The sequence below is a fragment of the Podarcis muralis genome, chromosome 5 (assembly GCF_964188315.1).
Source record: "Podarcis muralis chromosome 5, rPodMur119.hap1.1, whole genome shotgun sequence".
Classification (NCBI taxonomy): Eukaryota; Metazoa; Chordata; class Lepidosauria; order Squamata; family Lacertidae; genus Podarcis; species Podarcis muralis.
The window spans coordinates 4,795,237-4,815,795 of NC_135659.1; the positions used below are offsets into that span (position 1 = coordinate 4,795,237).

The 20,559-nt window shown below is 44.1% G+C and overlaps 1 protein-coding gene across 5 annotated transcripts in view; it reads left to right on the forward strand.

Annotated features, from left to right (window-relative positions):
* Window positions 1-20,108, forward strand: part of RABGAP1L (RAB GTPase activating protein 1 like) — a 148,507-nt gene extending 128,399 nt beyond the window's left edge. For 4 of the 5 annotated variants that reach the window (XM_077928208.1, XM_077928207.1, XM_077928209.1 and 1 more), the window contains 6 exons: window positions 9,070-9,180; window positions 10,970-11,074; window positions 13,268-13,351; window positions 15,498-15,569; window positions 16,901-17,098; window positions 18,688-20,108. In XM_077928208.1, the coding sequence (XP_077784334.1) occupies window positions 9,070-9,180; window positions 10,970-11,074; window positions 13,268-13,351; window positions 15,498-15,569; window positions 16,901-17,098; window positions 18,688-18,843 (726 nt within the window). In that variant the 3' untranslated portion in view covers window positions 18,844-20,108. Of the gene's footprint in view, window positions 1-1,376; window positions 3,719-9,069; window positions 9,181-10,969; window positions 11,075-13,267; window positions 13,352-15,497; window positions 15,570-16,900; window positions 17,099-18,687 lie in introns of those variants that run through there. The other variant, XM_077928211.1, reaches the window with a different exon arrangement.
* Window positions 20,109-20,559: the final 451 nt, after the last annotated feature.

Consider the following 20,559-nt stretch of genomic DNA (forward strand, 5'->3'; position numbering starts at 1 on the left):
TAATGTAAACCTCTGTAGTATTATTGGTCCCTAATACTGTTTGTGTTGATACTAAGAAGGTGACTAATTTGCTTTTTCTGCAATTAGTAAAAAAATATTCCTTTAGTCGAAATAATTGTTTTTGTCGGCCTCTGTGCTCCTTTCTCACTAGAAGTGGGTGGAACAGGTTCAGCATTATGCACCTGTGTGCATGATGAGTAGCTTATCCATTTGAGCAACATTTTGCAGGGTTTCTTTGCCCCCTAGTATTTTGCGTGTATTATTTTTCAGTTGTCCCTGGCATTTCAGCAGGGGGTTTGACCGCAAAAAGTATTAAGAATAAAAACATTGATTTTTTATTTATTTATTAAGTTAAGGAGATGTTACTCACAGGGTGATTTACATCTCATGGTTGAGGACTGACCTGGAGCATGTAGTTGTAGAAGAGGAAGGCAAGTTTTTTGACTCATTTCCAGTGCTGTTAGGGTGCACTTGACAACAAAGGGTTAAGACTGTAAACTTGGTATCTCTTTTTCAAAGCTGATGTTAATTTCAGGAAAGAGATAGACTTTCCTTCCACAAATACAAATGATGATACATTTATTGCCTGGCTTAGACAATAAATAATAGACACATGCTCATCATATTCTTGATTCAAATTTTCTTCTGATGTGATCAGGAGACAATATTCAGGAACAAGAGGGGCTTCCTTGAAATTCGTTTGCTTAGATTCATAGAACTGTAAAGTTGGAAGGGATCCCAAGGGTCATCTAGTTCAACCCCTGCAATGCAAAAATCTTAGCTAAAGCATCCATGTCAGATGGGCATCCAACCTCTGCTTTAAAAAATCCAATGAAGGAGAGTCCACAAGCTCCCGAGGGAGACAGTTCCTCTCTCGACCAGCTCTTACTGTCAGAAAGTTCTTCCTGATGTTTAGTCGGAATCTCCTTTCTTAAAGCCATTGGTTTGAGTCCTACCCTCCAGAGCAAGAGACAACAAGCTTGTTCCCTCTTCCACGTGACAGCCCTTGAGATATTTGAAGATGGTTATCATATCTCCTCTCAGTCTCCTCTTTTCTAGGCTAAACATAACCAACTCCTTCCATCGTTCCTCATAAGGCTTGGTTTCCAAGTCCCTTGGTCACCTTCCTCTGCACATGTTCCAGCTTGTCAACATCCTTCTTAAATTGTGGTGCCCAGAATTGGAAACAGTATTCCAGGTGTGGTCTGACTAAGGCAGAATAGAGTGGTACTATTACTTCCCTTGATCTGGACACTAGACTTCTGTTGATGCAGCCTAGAATAGCATTAGCTCCCCCACCCCCCCCGCTGCTGCCGCCTCACACTTTTTACTCAAATTAAGCCTGTAGTCCAACAAGACCCCTAGATCCTTTTCACATATACTGCTAGTAAGCCAGGTGTTCCCTATCTTCTATTTGTGCATCTGGTTCTTCCTGCCTAAGTGCAGAAACTTACATTTGTCCCTGTTGAAATACATTTTGTTAGCTTGCGCCCAGTTCTCCAATCTGTTAAGGTCAAATTGAATTTTGATTCTGTCATCTGCGGCATTAGCTGCGCCTCCCACTTTGCAAATATGATGAGCATCCCCTCAATTCCTTCATCCAAGTTGTTTATAAAGATGTTGAACAACAACGGGCCCAGGACAGAACCCTGTGGCACCCAACTTGTCACTTTTTTCCAGGATGGCAAGGAACCATTAATGAATACTCTTTGGGTTCAGTCAGTCAACCAGCCACAAATCCACCTAACAGTTACCTCGTTCAACCCACATTTTACCAGCTTCCTCGCAAGAATATCATGGGGGACTTTGTCAAAAGCCTTCCTGAAATCAAGATACACTAAGTCCACAGCATTCCCCTGATCCACCAAGCTTGTTACTCCAAGAACAACAACAAAAATAGATTTGTCTGGCATGACCTAATTTTTAGAAACCTATGCTTATTGTGAACTAGGTACATTTGCATTGGTAGCCAGATACTGTTGAACTTTGACACCATCACTGATTAATATGCCTTTGAGCAAAAAGCATGTATATCCTGTGTTAACTAAACCCTGCTGTTGCAGAGTCCTCTATTACCTTTGAAGGGGTAAAACATCACCCATAGCTCCAGTCTTGGGTATTAATACCACTACTCTCCTTTTAAGCCTTTAAGCTAGTGTGTTGTAGGAGCAACTACACTGTCCAGGCAATTGTCCTCAGAATTTGGAAGCTGCCAGCTGGACATAAGAATCAGCCTGCCCTCTCTTGATTCACTGGGAGCCCAGATCTTTGAGCGTGTGATCTAAAGCAACCAATCAAATTGTAAAGTTGAAGTATTCAGAAACTGTGCAAAAGTACAACCTAAGTTCATTTTAAATGTGACTTGTACAGGAGAAAGTTTTAGTAGGTTCTGAGGTGTGGCATTTGGATTTTCCACCTTGACAGCAAAATATATTGGTCTTGTACAATGCCAAACATATTTTACTGGTAGCGGCCCCCTGATGCTGTGAAACTTGCTTCTGACTAATCATGCTTAGGATTAGGAATGTGGAAAGCTGCCTTTTAGTCAGAACTTCAGTCCTAGTCAGTTTGGCTCATTGGTTGTCAGCTGGTGGGCTGGGACCCACTATGGTTCATGGCTCAACAGCAGCACTTACCACCATATAAAAATGGGGGTGGGGGGGAGGAAGAAAAGAAATTGGTCCACAAATGCATGTTTGGTATAACAGTGGGTTCTGGCATTCCAGGATTTCAGTTATTTGGCACCTATAGCTGAAAATGCCTCTTCCCCTCCCCTGGGAATAAAAATGCAAGAATAATAAACAACAGTCTGCTCTTGCTTTCCGGCAGCCAAAATAAGACACCCATGGAGCCATTTCACTCTGTCCAATGGCAAGACCTAGTTGATCCCTTTTACCACATGATATATGGTTACTCAAATAAATTCTATTCTGTGTTGCTGCTGCTCTCCCTGACTGCAAGAGTAGGAAAAAAGAATCACATATTGAATGCCGTTTTTCTTTTTGAAGAACAATTTCTAAATAATGGCATTCTGGATGACTGTGTGCTTAAATTACTCATAGCAACAGACAACACAGTGGAAAAACGCTGTGATGTGTTCCACAAAGCACATAGTCTAACTTTAGCTTTTACATTTTGGCAGTTTTAATGGCTTGCAGTAATTTATCTTATGTTTAACCTCCTTTTTGGCTGCATTTCAAACCATCACATATCCAAGGTTCTGGTTTTCTTACTAATTTTAACAACTACCCATATTGAAGCAACTCAGTGTCCAAATAGTCGCTCTGTTGCAATGAAATATAATGAAGGTGTTTAGCAAGGGGTGTGACACATTGAGTTACACCCAGCTTTAGGAATAATATTGTAATCTTTTTGCATCAGTCTACATGTTCATTCTCTATGCTGAATGAGGATAGTTGAGGGTGGAGTTAAGTGTATTGCAGCCTTCCTGAGTTGGAACTTGTCTTCTTGTTTCAAGCTTCCTCTTTTTAATCAAATGTTGCCTTTAATAGGTCACAGCTGGAAGAGGTTATATCCTTTTTAAAAGGAAAAGGAAAAAAGCCAAACCCCCTGACAGAGCACGCTCCCAAGCTGGTTTTCCCCCTGCTTCCTAATTGTTGTTGATTGATATTTAAATTCCACTGGATTACTTCTCTCTCTCTCTCTCAACTTTATATCTATGATTGAAAGCAGTAGTTGTTCTGTGACTTGTATGGAGGTAAGTTTTATATCTCTGTGTTACTGTATTACATATTTTCCTCTCTGTTTTGGAAATGCAGTGTCCTTCTTGACAGCTCATAACAAGCAATTTCCTCAACTTCATTCCCTCTATTAATGCTACAGCTTGGATTGGGGGTGTAGTAGTAATAGTAGCTAGTACTGGAGGATTAGTACAAGAAGTCTCTGTTTACATATCTATCTTTAAATTGGCTAGCATGGTCATAAATTTTTTCTTCTAGAATGTAATAGTATTTACAAGTGGGTTATAGTTAAAGTGAATCTAAAACTTCCTAGAAGCAACAGAATTAACCTGTATATTCCTTGAGATGCATAATTTAAGTTCTTTTCCCTCTGGGGTTCTCAATTTTCTCATGATTTAAGCATTTTAAAAACGATTATTTCAAGAAGAATTATAACTTCTTTGCAGAAAGCAAGGGCTCATTCTGACATAATATAATTCCTCCCTAGGGGAACATTGGGGGTGGGGTGGGGGTGGGATGTTGAAATCATACCCAGTGATTTAATTCTGCAGCACAAAGGAGTAAAGGCAGCTTGATAGTGACCATCAGCCAAAAAAGAAAGAAAAAGAATAGTTTTGACCAGAGGGCTATTTTTTAAAAAATAGTGTAGAATGGGAGGACACTGCAATTCCTACCACACAGCTTGCTTGCTCACTTGTCTGTAAATGAATAGCCAGGCATCTGAAGTTCACGTTTGTGCTACTTGCTTTGCAAACACCAAAGCTTTTGGTAAGCAGATAACAAAGGGTGTAAAGCCAACTATTGTTCACATTTGTGCTGCTTGCTTTGCCAGCACCAAAGCTTTTGGTAAGCAGATAACAACAGCTGTAAAGCCAACTATTGCTCATGAAGAAAAGCTCCCTTCAAGGCTGCAAAGAGTTGAAATGGGGACCCAAGGAGATGTGCACTTAAGTACTTAGCAGTCAGTTGCATATCTTGTTTTTTCTAAACAAATTTATGGGGTGGGAAAGTCTTACCATGAGGGCAGTGAGTGAGAAGGGGTGGCTTATTTCTTCCCGGTTCCACTGAGATAAGGGAAAGGTCCCATTGTTGTCCCATTGCTACAGTTATCAGTCCACAATTTACACAGAATTTGGAATCTTTTTTAGGCAAAAGAGTTGCCAGCTTGAGCCTTTTCCCTACCCTTGTCAGCTAGCTTTCTTTAAGTAATATTTTCTTATGTCTTGTGGCCGAGAACAGTTGTGGATGTTTACTTATTTATTTTAGGTGTAACTCTAGTTTACAGCTGCACTTGGAAGTATGCCTTATAGATTCAGGAAGAGGTAGTGTTAGGTTGAGTTCACATCTTAGCACAATTTCCCCACTTCCCTTATCTCATGCTGGGCTTCACTCCACAGCTTCACAATTTAATTATAGAAGTAGTTGCAGCGAGTCCCAGAATTCTCCTGTCGCTCCTGAAGGGTGTTCCAAACCTTCAGGATGAGCCCCACCGCCAGGACAGCAGCAGAGCCAATAAGGATGGTCCTCTCTAGGTGGAGGAGCTGCCCTGCCCTCCCAGATCAGACCTATCAGGGCTTCTTTGTGAGCTTCTCAAAGTCACCAGTGTAAAACAAAATATTTCCTTTATTGATTTATTATCATTGCCTTTTCATTTCCCCCCTCTACACCACCCAACACCTCACAGCTAGGGATTGGGGCAGAGGGAACAGAGCAGGTCAACATTAGAGACTGCATGCCATTGATGCAATGGGACAGCAAGCAGGCTCCTCACCCCTTCTGGGGCTGTCAGGCCACCCACCATAGGAGAAATCTCACTGGCCAGGCTAGTTCTCACTACTCCCACCTGTGTCAGAGCTGTTTTGGGTGATATATTTGCCAAAAAATGCTTACATTTTTCTAAGCTTCCCCCCACTCCAGGGGACCAGACATGAGCTTTGGGCTGCTGGGGTAACTGCAGCAGACATGAAATCCCCAAAAGATGTGTCAGAGGACACAGTGGTGCCAGGGGAAGGCCAAGCACTGCAGTCCTCGCAGGCTGGCTCTTCAGCATCTCATAATATGAGGCTCTTATTCCCAATACCAATAGACCTATGGATCTGGGTAGTGAGTTACACCCAAATTCTTCACTTGGATGAGGGAATGATTGCCCATGAAATAGCCTGGCTGGTTTTGTATTTGGAAGGGGATGGGAGGAGCAGCCATATTGGTTCCAGTTTGGGGTCTAGAAAGTTCCAGAAGGAAACGGCAAAAGCACTATCCATGGGAGCGCACTAGCCACAAAAGGAACAGGAGGCCTCCACCCTTGAGCTCATTATCATCTAGCTCCTCCAGGAAGTCACCTTTCTATAAGCATATGCCTGCCTCTTCTGCCACTCTGCAGAAGGGAAGGGAAGACCAAGGACCCTTATGACAAGATGGTCAAGGTGTCTTCACAGGAGAATTGAAGCTTCTGCTACTGCCTTCTGGGCTTTGCTTGCCAGCTCTAGCTTCGTATGGTTTGACTAGATTATCCTCAGGGTCCCTTCAAGCTCTACAATTCTATGATTCTATTATTCTATGTGGTTCCAGGAGCTGGAAGGTATGTTCAAGGTGATTAAGGATGGTCTCGAGAAGATTGGACTGGCTTCTGTGCTCATGGCAGACACTTCTCATGGGTACCCTCAAGTTATAGTTTCAAGCCTTGACAGTTAACATGGTGGCCAGGAGTAACATATGACTGAGGACTTGGGCAACCAGTCAGTTCTTAGTCCAGGCTGGCTGGAGCATCCCTTCTCAGGTACAAAGCTGTTTGGCAAGGCATTTGATCTAGTGCTCAGAAAGAGTAAAGATGAAAAGAAGGCCTAGTCTACTCTAGAAAGGAAGAAAAATAACCAAAACAGTGACAGTCTTTACACTCGGGCTTATTCCACAAGGAACTGGACTTCAGGGAACTGGACTTCAGGGAAGTAGCAGAGTTTATCCCAGGGGTTTGGGTGCAGCTCCATGCAGACCCAACCAGGGACAAGCACATCTGCTATGTTCAGCAAGGTTTAGAATAAATCTTTCTCTTCCTGACACCAGCTCCCTGCCCGTAACTAAAGGTAGGTGATTCTTTACTATGCATCAAACTAGTTCTGAAGTATAGGTCTGGGAGATGGTCTCTCTAGGTTACATAATGGAGTATGCATGTTGTCCCAGAAATAAATTCATGACCTCCCCAAGGACATGAAATCTATCCAAACACCAGCCAGGGCTAGAAGCCATCAGCACCTTCTGGATGTCAAAAGAATAGCCCTTGTCTCTACAGTCTAGAGCGGTGGTCGGCAAACTAAGGCCCGGAGACCGGATCAGGCCCAATTGCCTTCATGATTTGGCTTGCGGACTGTCTGTGGATCAGTGTGGGGATTCTGTTTGTTTGGGCTGCGCCATCTTTCTCCCTGCGCTATTCCATTTTTTCTCCTTTCCCTCACACACACTACGGCGGCGCCTCCCTCCTCCTGGATTCTCCCTGCCCTGCCTAGAGGAGGAAGGGGGCTGGGCTGAGCTGGCTGAGCACCATTTTAAGCAGCCCCTCTCTGGAGCCAGCCCTTTCATGCCGCTCATCTTCCCTCTGCTGTCGCCGCTGCTGCCCTGGTGCTCCTGTGGGCCAGGGAGTAGAGCAGACAAGCTTGCTCTGCCTACTCACGAGAAGCAGCAGCAGCGGTGGTGGTGGCGGCGGCAGCCCCTGGCAAGGTAAGCGCAGCGGCTGGGGGTGGGGCTGTGGGGTGGGGAGGAGGACTACTTGCCCCCCTTGCCTCTTATTCCAGCTCACCCCCCCCCCCCAGTGCCCCTTCTCCGGCCAGCCACAAGGTCTGAGGGACAGTGAACCGGCCCATGGCTAAAAATTTTGCCGACCCCTGGCCTAGAGATCTGGAGTCTCTTCCTTTCTTGGTGCCACAAAAGGTTGGAGATTTCAGATCTAGTGGCTCAACAAGTTTCTCATCTCACCAGAAGCATTTTAGGATGAAGACTCTTAAATCCATCATGACAACTTTCTTGAAAGATGACTTTTTGTAATTAGTGGATTTGTCAGATGCCTATCTCCACATCTTCATCAGATCCAGCAATGGGATGATCCTACATTTTTAAAAATATTAATATTTTATTAAGGTGATTTCAATTAAAGGAATTAAAGTGATACAGGGGAAAAACGGAAAATGAGAGGGAGAAAAACAACATCAAAGATACATATAAAAGAAAAAATGTTCAAAAAAAAGAGAAAAATATATATATTTCCATACGTTCTTGTCTAAAGTGGTATAATGTTATTGGCTTGGGGTTATGTAAATATTAATAGCCTACAACATTTTGTATAAACTCATTCCAAATGTTATTGCATTTATCCATACAGAGTCTGCACCTGTAAGCAGTCCATTCATAAATTGCGAGTGATGTCATATTGTTCCTACATTTTGTATGCAACAAAATATACTTCAGTACAGGCTATTTGGGTTCAACATTCTAATATGGTCTTGTTCAGGAAGAAAGCTATGGGAAAATATAGGGCACACTTTTGTGTCCAGAGGCATGACTTAGTGAATTCTTCTCTATGTTTACTGCAAGTGCGTTCATGATCCCTAGAACACCTGTGAGTGATTCTGGACACACCTGATTCAGGATGTTCCTCACAACAGAACGTTAGCAGCGATGCTTTTCTTGTCTCCTCAGCACGCTTTGCATGAGAAGAGTTTGAAACTGCTTCACTGTTTCCCTTAAAGCAGCAGTCTTACCTTACCTGTACAGTATTACTTCTGCTTTATGAAGTTTGCATACCCAAGGAATTTACTTTCTCCTTGCTTCTTTCACAATCTGCAAGTTGTGTGTTCATCAAATTTGTTGAGGAGAACAAGGACCAAATGGAAAAGCCCAGGGCTTTTAAAACTGTTTAATATTTATTATGACAGCACTTACTGAATTTTTAGTTTTATTGCTCTTCTGCTATTTGGGTGTTTTTGTAGTTTTAAAGAGGGTTTTAAACTTTGTCCAGTTCCACTTTAGTCCCTTTAGTGCTCCCTCTATTCTGCATAGTTAAGTTCAAGAGACAAGGAATGACATTGTGGTTGTAGGCTTTTAACAAGGCAAAACCACTTTGCTTCACATGCTAATCATCACAGGACAAGGGGTGAACATGATTAGTGGAACTTAATCCTTCCCTATTGTACCAAGTCTTAGGTTCAAACCAAACCTTCCATAGTATGTTTGTGAACAACGTATCTTTATTTATGGACTCAGATTATTGCACTTTCTAAACTTCCTTTCTTCAGCTAAATGGCTTGCACGGCTACTCTGTGTCTTCTTCAGTATTGGCAAGAGTTAACTTTCTGTTTTGGTGGTTCCTCTCTTTCTGCAGAGGGAGAACCGCAGGCTTCAGGAAGCCAGCATGCGGCTTGAGCAAGAGAACGATGACCTTGCCCATGAACTTGTAACAAGCAAAATTGCTCTACGGAATGACTTGGACCAGGTGAGAAAAGCCTTCATCAGTAGGCAGGTTTGCAATTGGAGAGTAGAGTTACAAACATTATTATTATTATTATTATTATTATTATTATTATTATTATTGGTGGGTGGTTCATGTTTGTGAATGGTATTTAGTGTTCCAAAATGCTGGCCTAAAATTTTAAAACCCTAAATGGCTTGGGACTAGGTTACCTGCAAGATCCACACCTTCTGTATATAACTACCCAAACCTTAAGATCCTCTTCAGAGGTCCATCTTCAAGTTCTTTCACCATGTGATTTTAGTGGTTGCTAGGGAGAAGGCCTTGGTGATGGCACTCAAGCTGTGGAATAACCTCCCGAGAGAGTCTTACCTGGCACCTTCTTTGTGGTCTGTTCATTGCCAGGTGAAGACCTTTTTAGTCTCCCTGTTTTAAACTATGGGGTCTTAAAATTGGAACTTTTGTATGTGGTGCATTTTTAGTTAAACTGTAAATTTGGTTTTAGATTTCTCTCACTGCTGGGAAATTTTTATGCTGCAACAGTTCTTTTATGTTTTTAATGCATAGTATCGTCTCATTTTATATTTTTGAGGTACCAAAATTATTGGGTTGCAGAGATAAATGAGTCCTTCTGTCCATGCTTACCATTGAGTTCCCACATGGCCCATGAGGGACTGTGGTCCTCAGGGTGAAAAAGGTTATGCACCCCTGAGTTCATGAAGGCCAATCATTCCCCCACTTTCAGAGAAACGGCTTACCATATCCTTAAGACATGTCACGTTTGGGCTAAGCCCAGGAGAAGACAGGTGCCTGGATAAAAGAAGGTATAGACCAGGCTTCCTCAACCTCGGCCCTCCAGATGTTTTGTGATTACAATTCCCAGCATCCCTGACCACTGGTCCTGCTAGCTAGGGATAATGGGAGTTGTAGGCCAAAAGCATCTGGAGGGCTGAGGTTGAGGAACCTATTCTATAATAAATGTCTCTGAGAGATGGATATTAGAAAAGTAAATGTTTCACCCAATAGGAGCTTTTCCAATCAGGGGCATAGCATGGGTAGGGCCGGGGGGCCGTAGCCCCAAACACATGATTTTGAGGGGATGCGAACCAGAAACCCCCTTGCAGGGATCCCTATTCCACCCTACCTTCCGCCGGGGGCCTCTGGGCCCCGGAGCCTGGCCTGGCCTTGCTGCCATTTCCCCACCCCCCTCGCCTGGTCAGTGTTGGGAGGATGTGGCCACCAAGGACTGCATCAGCTAGGCTGATTCCCCCCTGAGTGGGCAGGCAGCACAGCGTGGTCCTGTGAACCCTCATTGCCCTGCGCCCACCTGGCAGCGGCAGCATCAGCAGTGAGGGCAGGGCTGGCGCGGCAGGTTTTCTTCACCTTCTGCGCCTCACCCCCTGTTCCTGCTCCCGCCCGGTGCCTGCATGTGTGCCCCGGGTGCCAGCAAAGGATGCAACGCTGCTCTTTCCAATAGCCTTCTGCATGTTTAATTAACTTAAATGAAAGATCAAATGACTACCCATGTGTAGATTTTATTGTAAAGAGAGATGTGGGAGGCTAATTCTCTGGACCCAGTATTTGGATATAGATTATATCATAATGTTGTAAGCGTTTATCTTCAAAGTGCCAAGAGAGATGACGTCCATACATATATACACACAAGCACACACCTCTATGCAGATATTCACACATCTTCAGGGGAGTGCACATTCCATTGATATTGGTAGCTCCACGTAGAGGCTCAGATAAATTGTGTTGTTGTTGTTTAAGAGCCAGTGTGGTGTAACTGGGACCTTCTTTAAATTCTCAGGCTGAAGACAAAGCAGATGTTTTGAATAAGGAGCTGCTTTTGACCAAACAAAAACTAGTGGAGACTGAAGAGGAGAAGAGGAAACAGGAGGAAGAAACAGCCCAGGTAAGAATAGCTTCAGTGATCAGCAGAGGAGGCAACTAACCTATATGCAGAAAGCTTAAACACGGTGTATCAAAAGGGCAAAATAGAGAACTAAAGATCCCGTGAACAATCACTGGCACTTTCACACTTCACAGCCTCACCATGAGAGACCTGTTAGAAGCTTGATGTAAAATGCATGGTTTGATTGATTGCATTATATCCTACCTTTTTCTCCAGGTTGCTCAAGGTGGCATACATAGTTCTTCCTGCTCATTTAATCCTCACAACAACTCTGTGGGGCAGGTTAGGTTGTGAGGGGCAGGGACTACTCCAGGAAAATTATTATTACCATTATTATTAATAATAATAATTATTATTACACTACACTGGATGTAGTTGTGTTCATAATAAATAGCTTCAGGGAATCTCCCTGCCACGGTCCAGACAAAAATTGCCTTACCAAAGGTGATTGCATTTCAAGGGACCTCCACTAGCAACAGTGGGAACAAGTTTAGCCCTTGTGCTGATGTTGGGCACCATTAATAATGGCAGAGCAGGAGGCAACATCTGGTCCTTGGTAGGCAATTCCCTGGGAAGTTCTCCTGGTGTCGCTCCAATAATTTCCAAGCAAATTGTCCCTCATGTTAATTAGTGCACCGTTTGGTATTTTCTCCTTGGGCACCAAATGTGTTGGGTCAACCATGTGCATGTTTCCAATGCTTTGATCAGACAACTTCATGTGAATTACCCAGCGGATGAATGGAGGTTCCACACTGGTGTAATACCCCTCCCCTCTGCAGGCCAATACTGACAGGTAGGTGGGGCCACCCACCTGCCAACTGTCTGGTGTCTTAATGGTGGATGAATTTGCCCACCTGCCAAAGTTGACCTGGGAGTGGGGGAGATGGATCTGTTTTGCAGAGAACTTGTCAGTGAAGCAGGAGCCAGCAGGATTGAATGCTCTATTCATAAGCTGATGTGGAAACTGGAGTGCTTCTCTCTGTAGGAGCCTGATCAGGATTTAACACCCTGCCCCAATCATCAGAGAATGTGGGGGTTTAAATCCTGCAGATTTGGCTGTACATTCCTGTTCCCTATGTGCGTAGCCAGTTGAAACACATACACACCCCGCCCCAAAGCTGATGTCACCCTGCCCATCAAAGTGATGACAGGGGTGTGGTGTCAGGAAAATGGCCTCACGGCCCAATTTTAAACCTTGATAGGTCAAGATTTTCTTCCAGACTACAGATTCCCCTTCCTTAATTTAAAGTATGCCAAACAATGGGAATTTCTGTTGTTCAGAAAAGGATATGAAGGGCTCATCCACACTTCCGCTTACGCCATGCCTGGAAGGCCTGGCTCCAAGCGGTTTTCTGTTTGCCCTGCTCCTTTCCAAGGGAAAACCTGATCTTTACCAATAGAGTGGAACACATGGCAACCCAGGAAAAGCCCAAATTGACTTTTGCTCCAATTGAGAACTAAAGAGCAGTTTATCCTGGGAGAAAGCAGTGGGGACAAAAGGAAGTGTGGAAAAGAGAGCTCCATCTGGATTAATGAACACAACTAAGGCTATAGTTTGTTTAGAATTGCTGTTGTAACCCTACACATAAATATGCATTCAAAGAGTAAGGTGTGTCAGATATGCAACCTTTTACCACTGAGTGCAACAATATGAAAAGGTAATTACACCATAGTGACTAATCCATGTGAAGTGAATATCCTTGTGCATGTAATATATTTGACCAATGATTGCCTAATATGTGTCATGAATTCTTCAGGTTATAACATCTAATGTATGCTTGGGGCAGGAGAAGCCCTGGAAGAGCATGCGGGGGCAGAAGAAGAGAGTGATCTCCTTAGCACAGGGTTGAATTTCTCCCACCATCTTTGATGAGCAAACATTGCACCAGATACACACTCCTAATGATTCAAAATCCAGAGCAAATAATTATAGGAAACATTTACCCTAGACTTTAGGGATTATGGGTGCAATCCTAGCCTGGGAGTAAACCCCATGGGATTCAGTAGAATTTATTTCTGGAGTAGATATGGTTAGAATTGTTGCTATAAAGTGTTAAGATTGAGAGTTGAGAAGTGAGAATATATAATATTGTTGATAAAGGGTATGTTTCAGAAAGTAATTAGTTAATGAAGTGTCTGGGATATACCTCAAACTTTAATGATAATATGTTTTCTCTCCTTCTGTATTAAAAGTTAAAAGAGATCTTCAGAAAACAGCTAGAGAAGGCAGAATCTGAGATAAAGAAGACAGCAGCCATTATTGCAGAGTATAAACAGGTAATGGGTTTTAAGAAATGTTTCCGTTGAGATTCCTGCATTAGAGGGGGTTGGACTAGATGATCCTCAGGGTCCCTTCCAACTCTACAATTCTATGATTCTATGTTTTCATCTCCGCTTTCACTATGTGTAAGTTTCTGAAGTATGTATACCTATAATTAAATAGCTAGCCACCCACTTCACAATTCAGGGACAAGCTTGTATTTCCTGCCAGTCAAGTCCGTGCCAAATGTTAAGAGGAGAGTTTGTCAATACTAATTTATAGAGCTGCTAATCAGACTTGCAAATTCTCACCAATGACCTGTGAGGGAATGACTTTTATTATATTTATTTATTTATTTAATATTCCCTCTTTCTTCCAAAGAATTCAAAGTAGCATATTTGATTGCAGGTGCGCTGCAACGGGGGGGGGGGGGGGGGGGAGATCACGCAATGCGCCTCCTTCCGTCGGCCAGGCCTGCCAGGACATGTGGGCGTCACTTTGAAGATTGCCAGAGCACCTTCCTGGAAGGCGCTGGCGAGCGTGGGAGGGAGGGGGAAATTGCCCAGCGTGCCCACCTGGGCTGGAGAGGAACCCTAAGGATGCCTCTTGTGGCTCTCTTTGCATGCACATTGCTTGGCTATTCAGAGGAGGGGGAAGGCTGAGGCAGCGAGGAGCTGCACTTGTAGCTGTTCTCGGCGCTGAAAGAAAGCAGCAGCTAGCGATTCCTGAGCCTCTTACACGTGAATCACAAAAATACTCAAATTGGCAGCATCTATGGGTGTGCCTCTCAACTCCCTTCCTAATCCACCTTTTATCAAACATTCAGACTAGCCATGGGCAAAAGAAAAGAGGGGGGGGGGATAGTTGGGGAGGCTCCGTAGCTCTCTCAACACTCAGCCTAACCCAGTCCCAGCCAATTCTCCTGGCCTTTTCTCTCCCTCGCACACACACTTGTGGGTAGTTTTCGAGTGCCCAAACCGAGGTCACTCCTGAAATGCTGCAGCCTTCCAACCACAACAGCACCGGTTGCTTCAGGGAATCCTCCCTCTTTTGCGCTCTGTCTCCCCCACTTTTTCCCCCATGGATCGGAAAGATCACAACAGGATCTAGTCCCCCCGCCACCCTCTCCCTCCCCTGCAAAGCTTTCCTGCTGAGGAGTCGGTGCTGGACCTCATACGGGCCCTTCCGATGGGGGAAGCCCAGCGGTAGACAGTCCATGTTTGCAAGGCTGCCTCTTTGCTGCCCAGAGTTGCCTCCGGCTGGCCCAGGGGAGCTTCCCTCCCGTCTGAGGAAGGAGCGCTCGCCTTCCAGAACCATGCACTGGAGCTTTCAGCTCCAATGGCGCCCCCTCATCACAGGATTGCCGGCGGGTCTGTTCAGTTGGCGGGTGGCAATTTTTGACCTCCTGCCCCTGCCCGGCATGTTGGTGCTCGCCCAGGGGCAGGGGGTGATGGTGACCCCCTCAATATTGGGGGGCTCAGCTCCCTATCTTGAAATATTGAGGGGCTGAGTGCTCCTTGCGCCCCCTGTAGCCAGAGTCCCTGCTTGATTGCCTCCTCTCCTCCTCCTATTTTATTCTCACCCCAGCCCTGTGAGGTGGATTTCACTGAGAGCTAGTGACTGGCCTCAGACCACCCAGTGAACTTCATGGCTGAGTGGGGATTTGGATTGTATTCTCCTAGGACCTAGGGCCCACCCACACTACCTGTTCATTAAGCATTCATCCTCACCTGGTCTTTACGGAATATCTATTCTGATTTGTTGGGCAGGGGGAGCATATATAACAATGAGCTTTCATCCTGATTTGCTTGCCCATTACATCTCACCATTAATCAATTGTTTATCCCAAACTTTGAGTGAATTTCTCTGTCACTTTCTTAACTGCAAAAAGTCACCTCTTTTTAAAAAGTGGATCTATTGCGGCAGAAAACTTTAATCCATTTTAACTGTGCAAGCCTAAATTTCTGGTAAGCGATTGAATCCCTCCCCAAAAATACTGATAGTCTGGAAGTGACTCTAGTCTCCTAATCACTTCGACTGACCTTTGACAGAGTAAAGGCTTTCAAGATGCTAAAAGAAGAGGAAATGTCAACACCTTGGTTAAATATGTTAAATTTTCTTTTTCCTTGAGAATAAATGTTATTAAAAATTATCTCCTCCTAGATTTGTTCTCAGTTGAGTAGCAGGCTGGAGAAGCAGCAGGCAGCCAATAAAGAGGAACTTGAGGTGCTAAAGGTGAGAATACTCTGAATCTGACATGCATCTACCTCAAAATAGTATTTTGAGGTAGTGTTATTGTTAACAATTGTAGGTCTATAGCAGGGGTAGGCAACCTAAGGCCCGTGGGCCGGATGCGGCCCAATCACCTTCTCAATCCGGCCAATGGACGGTCTGGGAATCAGTGTGTTTTCACATGAGTAGAATGTGTCCTTTTATTTAAGATGCACCTCTGGGTTATTTGTGGGGCATAGGAATTCATTTCCCCCCCAAAATATAGTCCGGCCCATCACACGGTCTGAGGGACGGTGGACCGGCCCATGGCTGAAAAAGGTTGCTGACCCCTGGTCTATAGGTTGGCTGTCTGGCAAAAAGACGGCCTTGGTGGCATTTCAGCAGAGGGCAACGATGGCAGAACTCTTTTGAAAAGGCTTTTAACATCACAGTGTAACTCTTTGTAAAAATAATAATAATGCATGGATCATTTTGTGATCCGAGCTGTGCCATTCAGGAACTATTACCACAACACAGTATAATCAATGACTGCCTGTTGAATATGCAGTTAATTAGATATTTATATTACACATGGGATGTACCTTTTTAACAGCTGTGCGGTTTCCTAGGTAAAGGTGCCGCTCTTCAAAGCCCTGGAGTCCTGTGAAAAGTTTTGTCTGCTTTAATTATTCTGTCTGACAGTTAAAGGTGTAGAAGTTCTACTGTGGAAAGGCTGACCTGCCTAAAAAATATCTGGAAGAGGCCTTGGTAGATTCATTGATGATTTCTGTCACACTCACCTGAACACAGGAGTGCTTTATTTGTGGGCAGGGCACACACACATACCCTGCTCCCAATGTCTTAAAGACATCCAGCACCTCTTCAGACCTGCACATGTTTTGCACTAAGGACTGAAGTGGGCTTCTAAGTGCATTCTGTGAATAAACTTAGAAATCTTCGTCTGTTTAATAAGGGTTCTGATCACAGATAAATTTTTAAGACAGAATGTGCCTGGAGTGGGAGAAAGTTGAGCAAGTAGAAATTAACCCAAGCAGAATACCACCCAATGTGTGATGTGAATATGATTTAGGTTTCTGAAAGTGGACATGGCCAGTCTCTGGCACCAACAATGTATTGAGGTCTCTGATTTGCATGCCAAACTGGTCCCAGATGATGTTACACCTTTTTACAATATGTTGTCTTCAGTTCAGGAAATTCTGGTATCCTTTTGGCCAGGAAGAGCCACATATCTGCCCAGCGACTTTGTAGTTGCAACTCACAACATCACCCTAGCATAGTGAGCAGCCTCTTTGATATCATAACTATCAACTGACTCTCTGATTTGACTATTTCAGGGTAAGGTGATGGCTTGCAAACATTGTAGTGAAATATTCAGTAAAGAGGGGACATTGAAAGTGCCTGCTGTACCGAGAGAGAGCCCAAGAACAGACGCAGACGATGAGAAAGATGCCCTTAAAAAGCAGCTGAGAGAGATGGAGCTGGACCTGGCACAGACCAAACTACAACTTGTGGAAGCCAAATGCAAAATACAGGTAACATCATTCTATGCATGCTGTACTGCATTGCTGAAAATAGACTGTTGTTGCATCTCTTGGTATGGTAAAGAATGAACTATACCTTTTCTACCCATCTAGCTGTATTGGAGGGACAGATAGCATGTTTTTGAGGCGAACATATTCACTGACAATGAAGCATTCTTTGGTGGGACTCCTGTGATGAGAATCTTGTGACTGAATCCAAAACTGTTTCATCCCCCTGGTGTAGTGACACAGAGGAATAATCTACCCCTTCCATTCTGCACGTCAATTGCTGGCAGGGCTTTGGGGGTGCCGTGGGGAATCCATAGCAGTCCAGTCCCCATTTGGATTCCTCTGTTAATTTTCAGGGGTGGCTGCTTTGTCTTTGCTTCATTAGAAGAGAAGGGGTTCCAGGGGTTTTTTAATTTTTTATTTAATTATTCCTTGCAAATCTGTTGAGAAGGATTTTCATAATAATCTTTAAAAGGATTGACACTGAACTTTTTAAAAATTAAAACCGTACAACTCACAATTACATTGTTGCTGGCATCCATCTGTCTCAAGAGACAATGGAGTGCACTTCTGGAAGTGAAGTAAATCCGCTACATTAGCAGCACTGAAGTGACCTCCCCAGGGTGCAAGCCTGGGCAGTGTGTATGGAGGTCGCTGGCTGCCCAGACAAAAAGAACTCCATCTCAGCCTTGCTGATTTGGTCCAAAGGAAAGCAGAGCGATACATTTGCCCCCAGCTTGGCTGCAGGCGTTGCCAGGAGGCGTAGAAGGCACCTTCAGCTGTTTTAGAGACTCCACTCTGGATTTGTGTAGGGTTTACTCCTTAGCCTTTTCTTCTCCCAAAGATATCCCACAAGCCAATGAAGGTTTAGGATCAGAGTTTTCCTTCTCCTAGATGGGCTACCTTTCCAGGTTGATGCCACACTTGCCTCTACAGCACATGTAGAAACCTCCTTCCTGACCGCTGAACCACTGTTGGTCTTGTCCACTCAATCTGCTAGAGCCTCTTTCCATGCAGCGGAAGTCCCTAGGTTTAAGACCCATCAGCCAGCTTCACTTGCTTTAGCTGACCAAAGCCGTTTCCAGGGTGTGACCACTGTCACACGCTGACAGCTTCTAGAGCCACAGGTGAGAGCTGAGTGCAGGGTGGGGACCAAAGGTGGACAAACTACCCCAAAGGAGCACAATGTGTCCCTCACCAGAGGTACTACTCTCTCCCCTAACACCCCATACACCTTACATTACATTGTAATGTAATGTAAGCAGATATATGTTGTTGCTGTGTTTATCACTGAAGCAGTGGCGTAGCGTGGGTTGTCAGCACCCGGGGCAAGGCAAGTAATTTGCGGCCCCTAACCCATGGATTTTAGCACTGCGAGTGCGAGCGCCCCCCCCCAGATGTTGCGCCCGGTGCGGCCGGCCCCCCCTGCACCCCCCACGCTACGCCACTGCACTGAAGTTGTACATAGAAAATTATCCATAAACTTGGCAACAATTTTTATTAAGCTGGTTAATTTCAGCAAAAGATGACTCAAATGTCTAAGCCCTGCTGAATAGTTCTCTGATCAGCACTGGACTGCTTTTATTTCACAGGAGCTAGAACACCAGAGAGGAGCACTTATGAGTGAAATCCAAGCTGCCAAGAACTCTTGGTTTAGCAAAACCCTGAACTCTATCAAAACAGCTACTGGCACACAGCCACTACAGCAGGCTCCGCTGTCGTCGTCACCCAAAGAGGGCAGCACATAGTTCCAGCTGGATTCCAAGCACCAAGAGCACAATGGACAAAGCAGCTTGAAACCCCTTGGATATTCACCCAATAGCACCTGTTCAAAGGGGGAAGCGGGAGACAGGCAGGAGAGCCAGCCTGCAAACCAGTTCCTTCAGTGTCTTTTATTTGTTCTGATGTGGCCCTTTCCGAAGGGAAGTTATTTAAAGAATCCTGTTATATGTGGAATACTCGTTCCCAGCTGCCTTGCCACATCCTGGTACCTTCATATTTTACATGTTATTTTGTATGCCTAGAAGTTCAAGTATGAGGAGCAAATAATTCAGAACTATGTGTTCCATATGTTGCTAAAAAATATTCATAATTATTTATAAGACAGTTTCCCCCCACTTTGGGAGAAGAGAGAGAGGGCAGGGTAAAATAATGAAGAAAAAGCACATTTATTATAATGCCAGAGCATTTCCTGGTAGATCAGTTCAAAGGTTTACAGCTCTTGTTGCTCCCTGCCAGGATGCACCTCTTGTTTAAGGCCTGAGTCTCAGGCCACATCTATAACAAGTGGAACAACAGTAATTTTAAAAAAATAAAAATCTTGTAAAGCTACTAAACGAGAACATGCATAAAACCACATGTACTTTAATGCTGCCTTTAAGCATTCCGTAACTTATGCCGTATATTGCAAATAAGGGAAATAGCTCTTTCCCACACCTCTGTTCTCTTTTGCCAATCAGCAGACTTGGGGCACATCTCACAAAAGCTCTTTGGAGCACTCACCTTCAAAATGAATCAAAGCTAGCAGACGTGAACTTCCTAGTGGATTGCACCCTTTGCTCTTTTGCACAGGGCTTGTGTAGAAGACATTCTTGGTCCTGGTAAAATGTGTCCAAAATGCTTTGATGGAAGGTGACCTTCACCTTTGACTGGCAGAACAAATTTTTCAGAAGATTCCTGTGTCTGTCTGGAAATCATACTTGTTTTATATCTTTCTAAAGTGCAAAAAAAACATTTGTTACATTTTTGAATTTAACATAAAATGTTTATAGAAATGCTTATTTCATGGAGAATTATACTATTGCTTAAATTGATGGAAATATTTTTTTTATTATGTGTAATGTGTATAATAATGTCTCACAGGCCAACATCACTACTGGATAAGAAGTTGGTTATGTACTTGGTTTCCATGTTATGAAAAGTGTTCCTGGGACATTGTTCTGTGCTGATTTTAATCCAAATTAACGCAATAGCCTATCAGTCAGTTCTCTACAATAAAGTTTAATGATGCTCACTTTGTGTTTCATTGTTGGGCATATTTGCCATTGTTGTTGTTGTTTAGTCGTTTAGTCGTGTCCGACTCTTCGTGACCCCCTGGACCAGAGCACGCCAGGCCCTCCTGCAGTTTGGTCAGACTCATGCTGGTAGCTTCGAGAACACTGTCCCACCATCTCGTCCTCTGTCGTCCCCTTCTCCTTGTGCCCTCCATCTTTCCCAACATCAGGGTCTTTTCCAGGGAGTCTTCTCTTCTCATGAGGTGGCCAAAGTCTTGGAGCCTCAGCTTCAGGATCTGTCCTTCCAGTGAGCACTCAGGGCTGATTTCCTTCAGAATGGATAGGTTTGTTCTTCTTGCAGTCCATGGGACTCTCAAGAGTCTCCTCCAGCACCATAATTCAAAAGCATCAATTCTTCGGCGATCAGCCTTCTTTATGGTCCAGCTCTCACTTCCATACATCACTACTGGG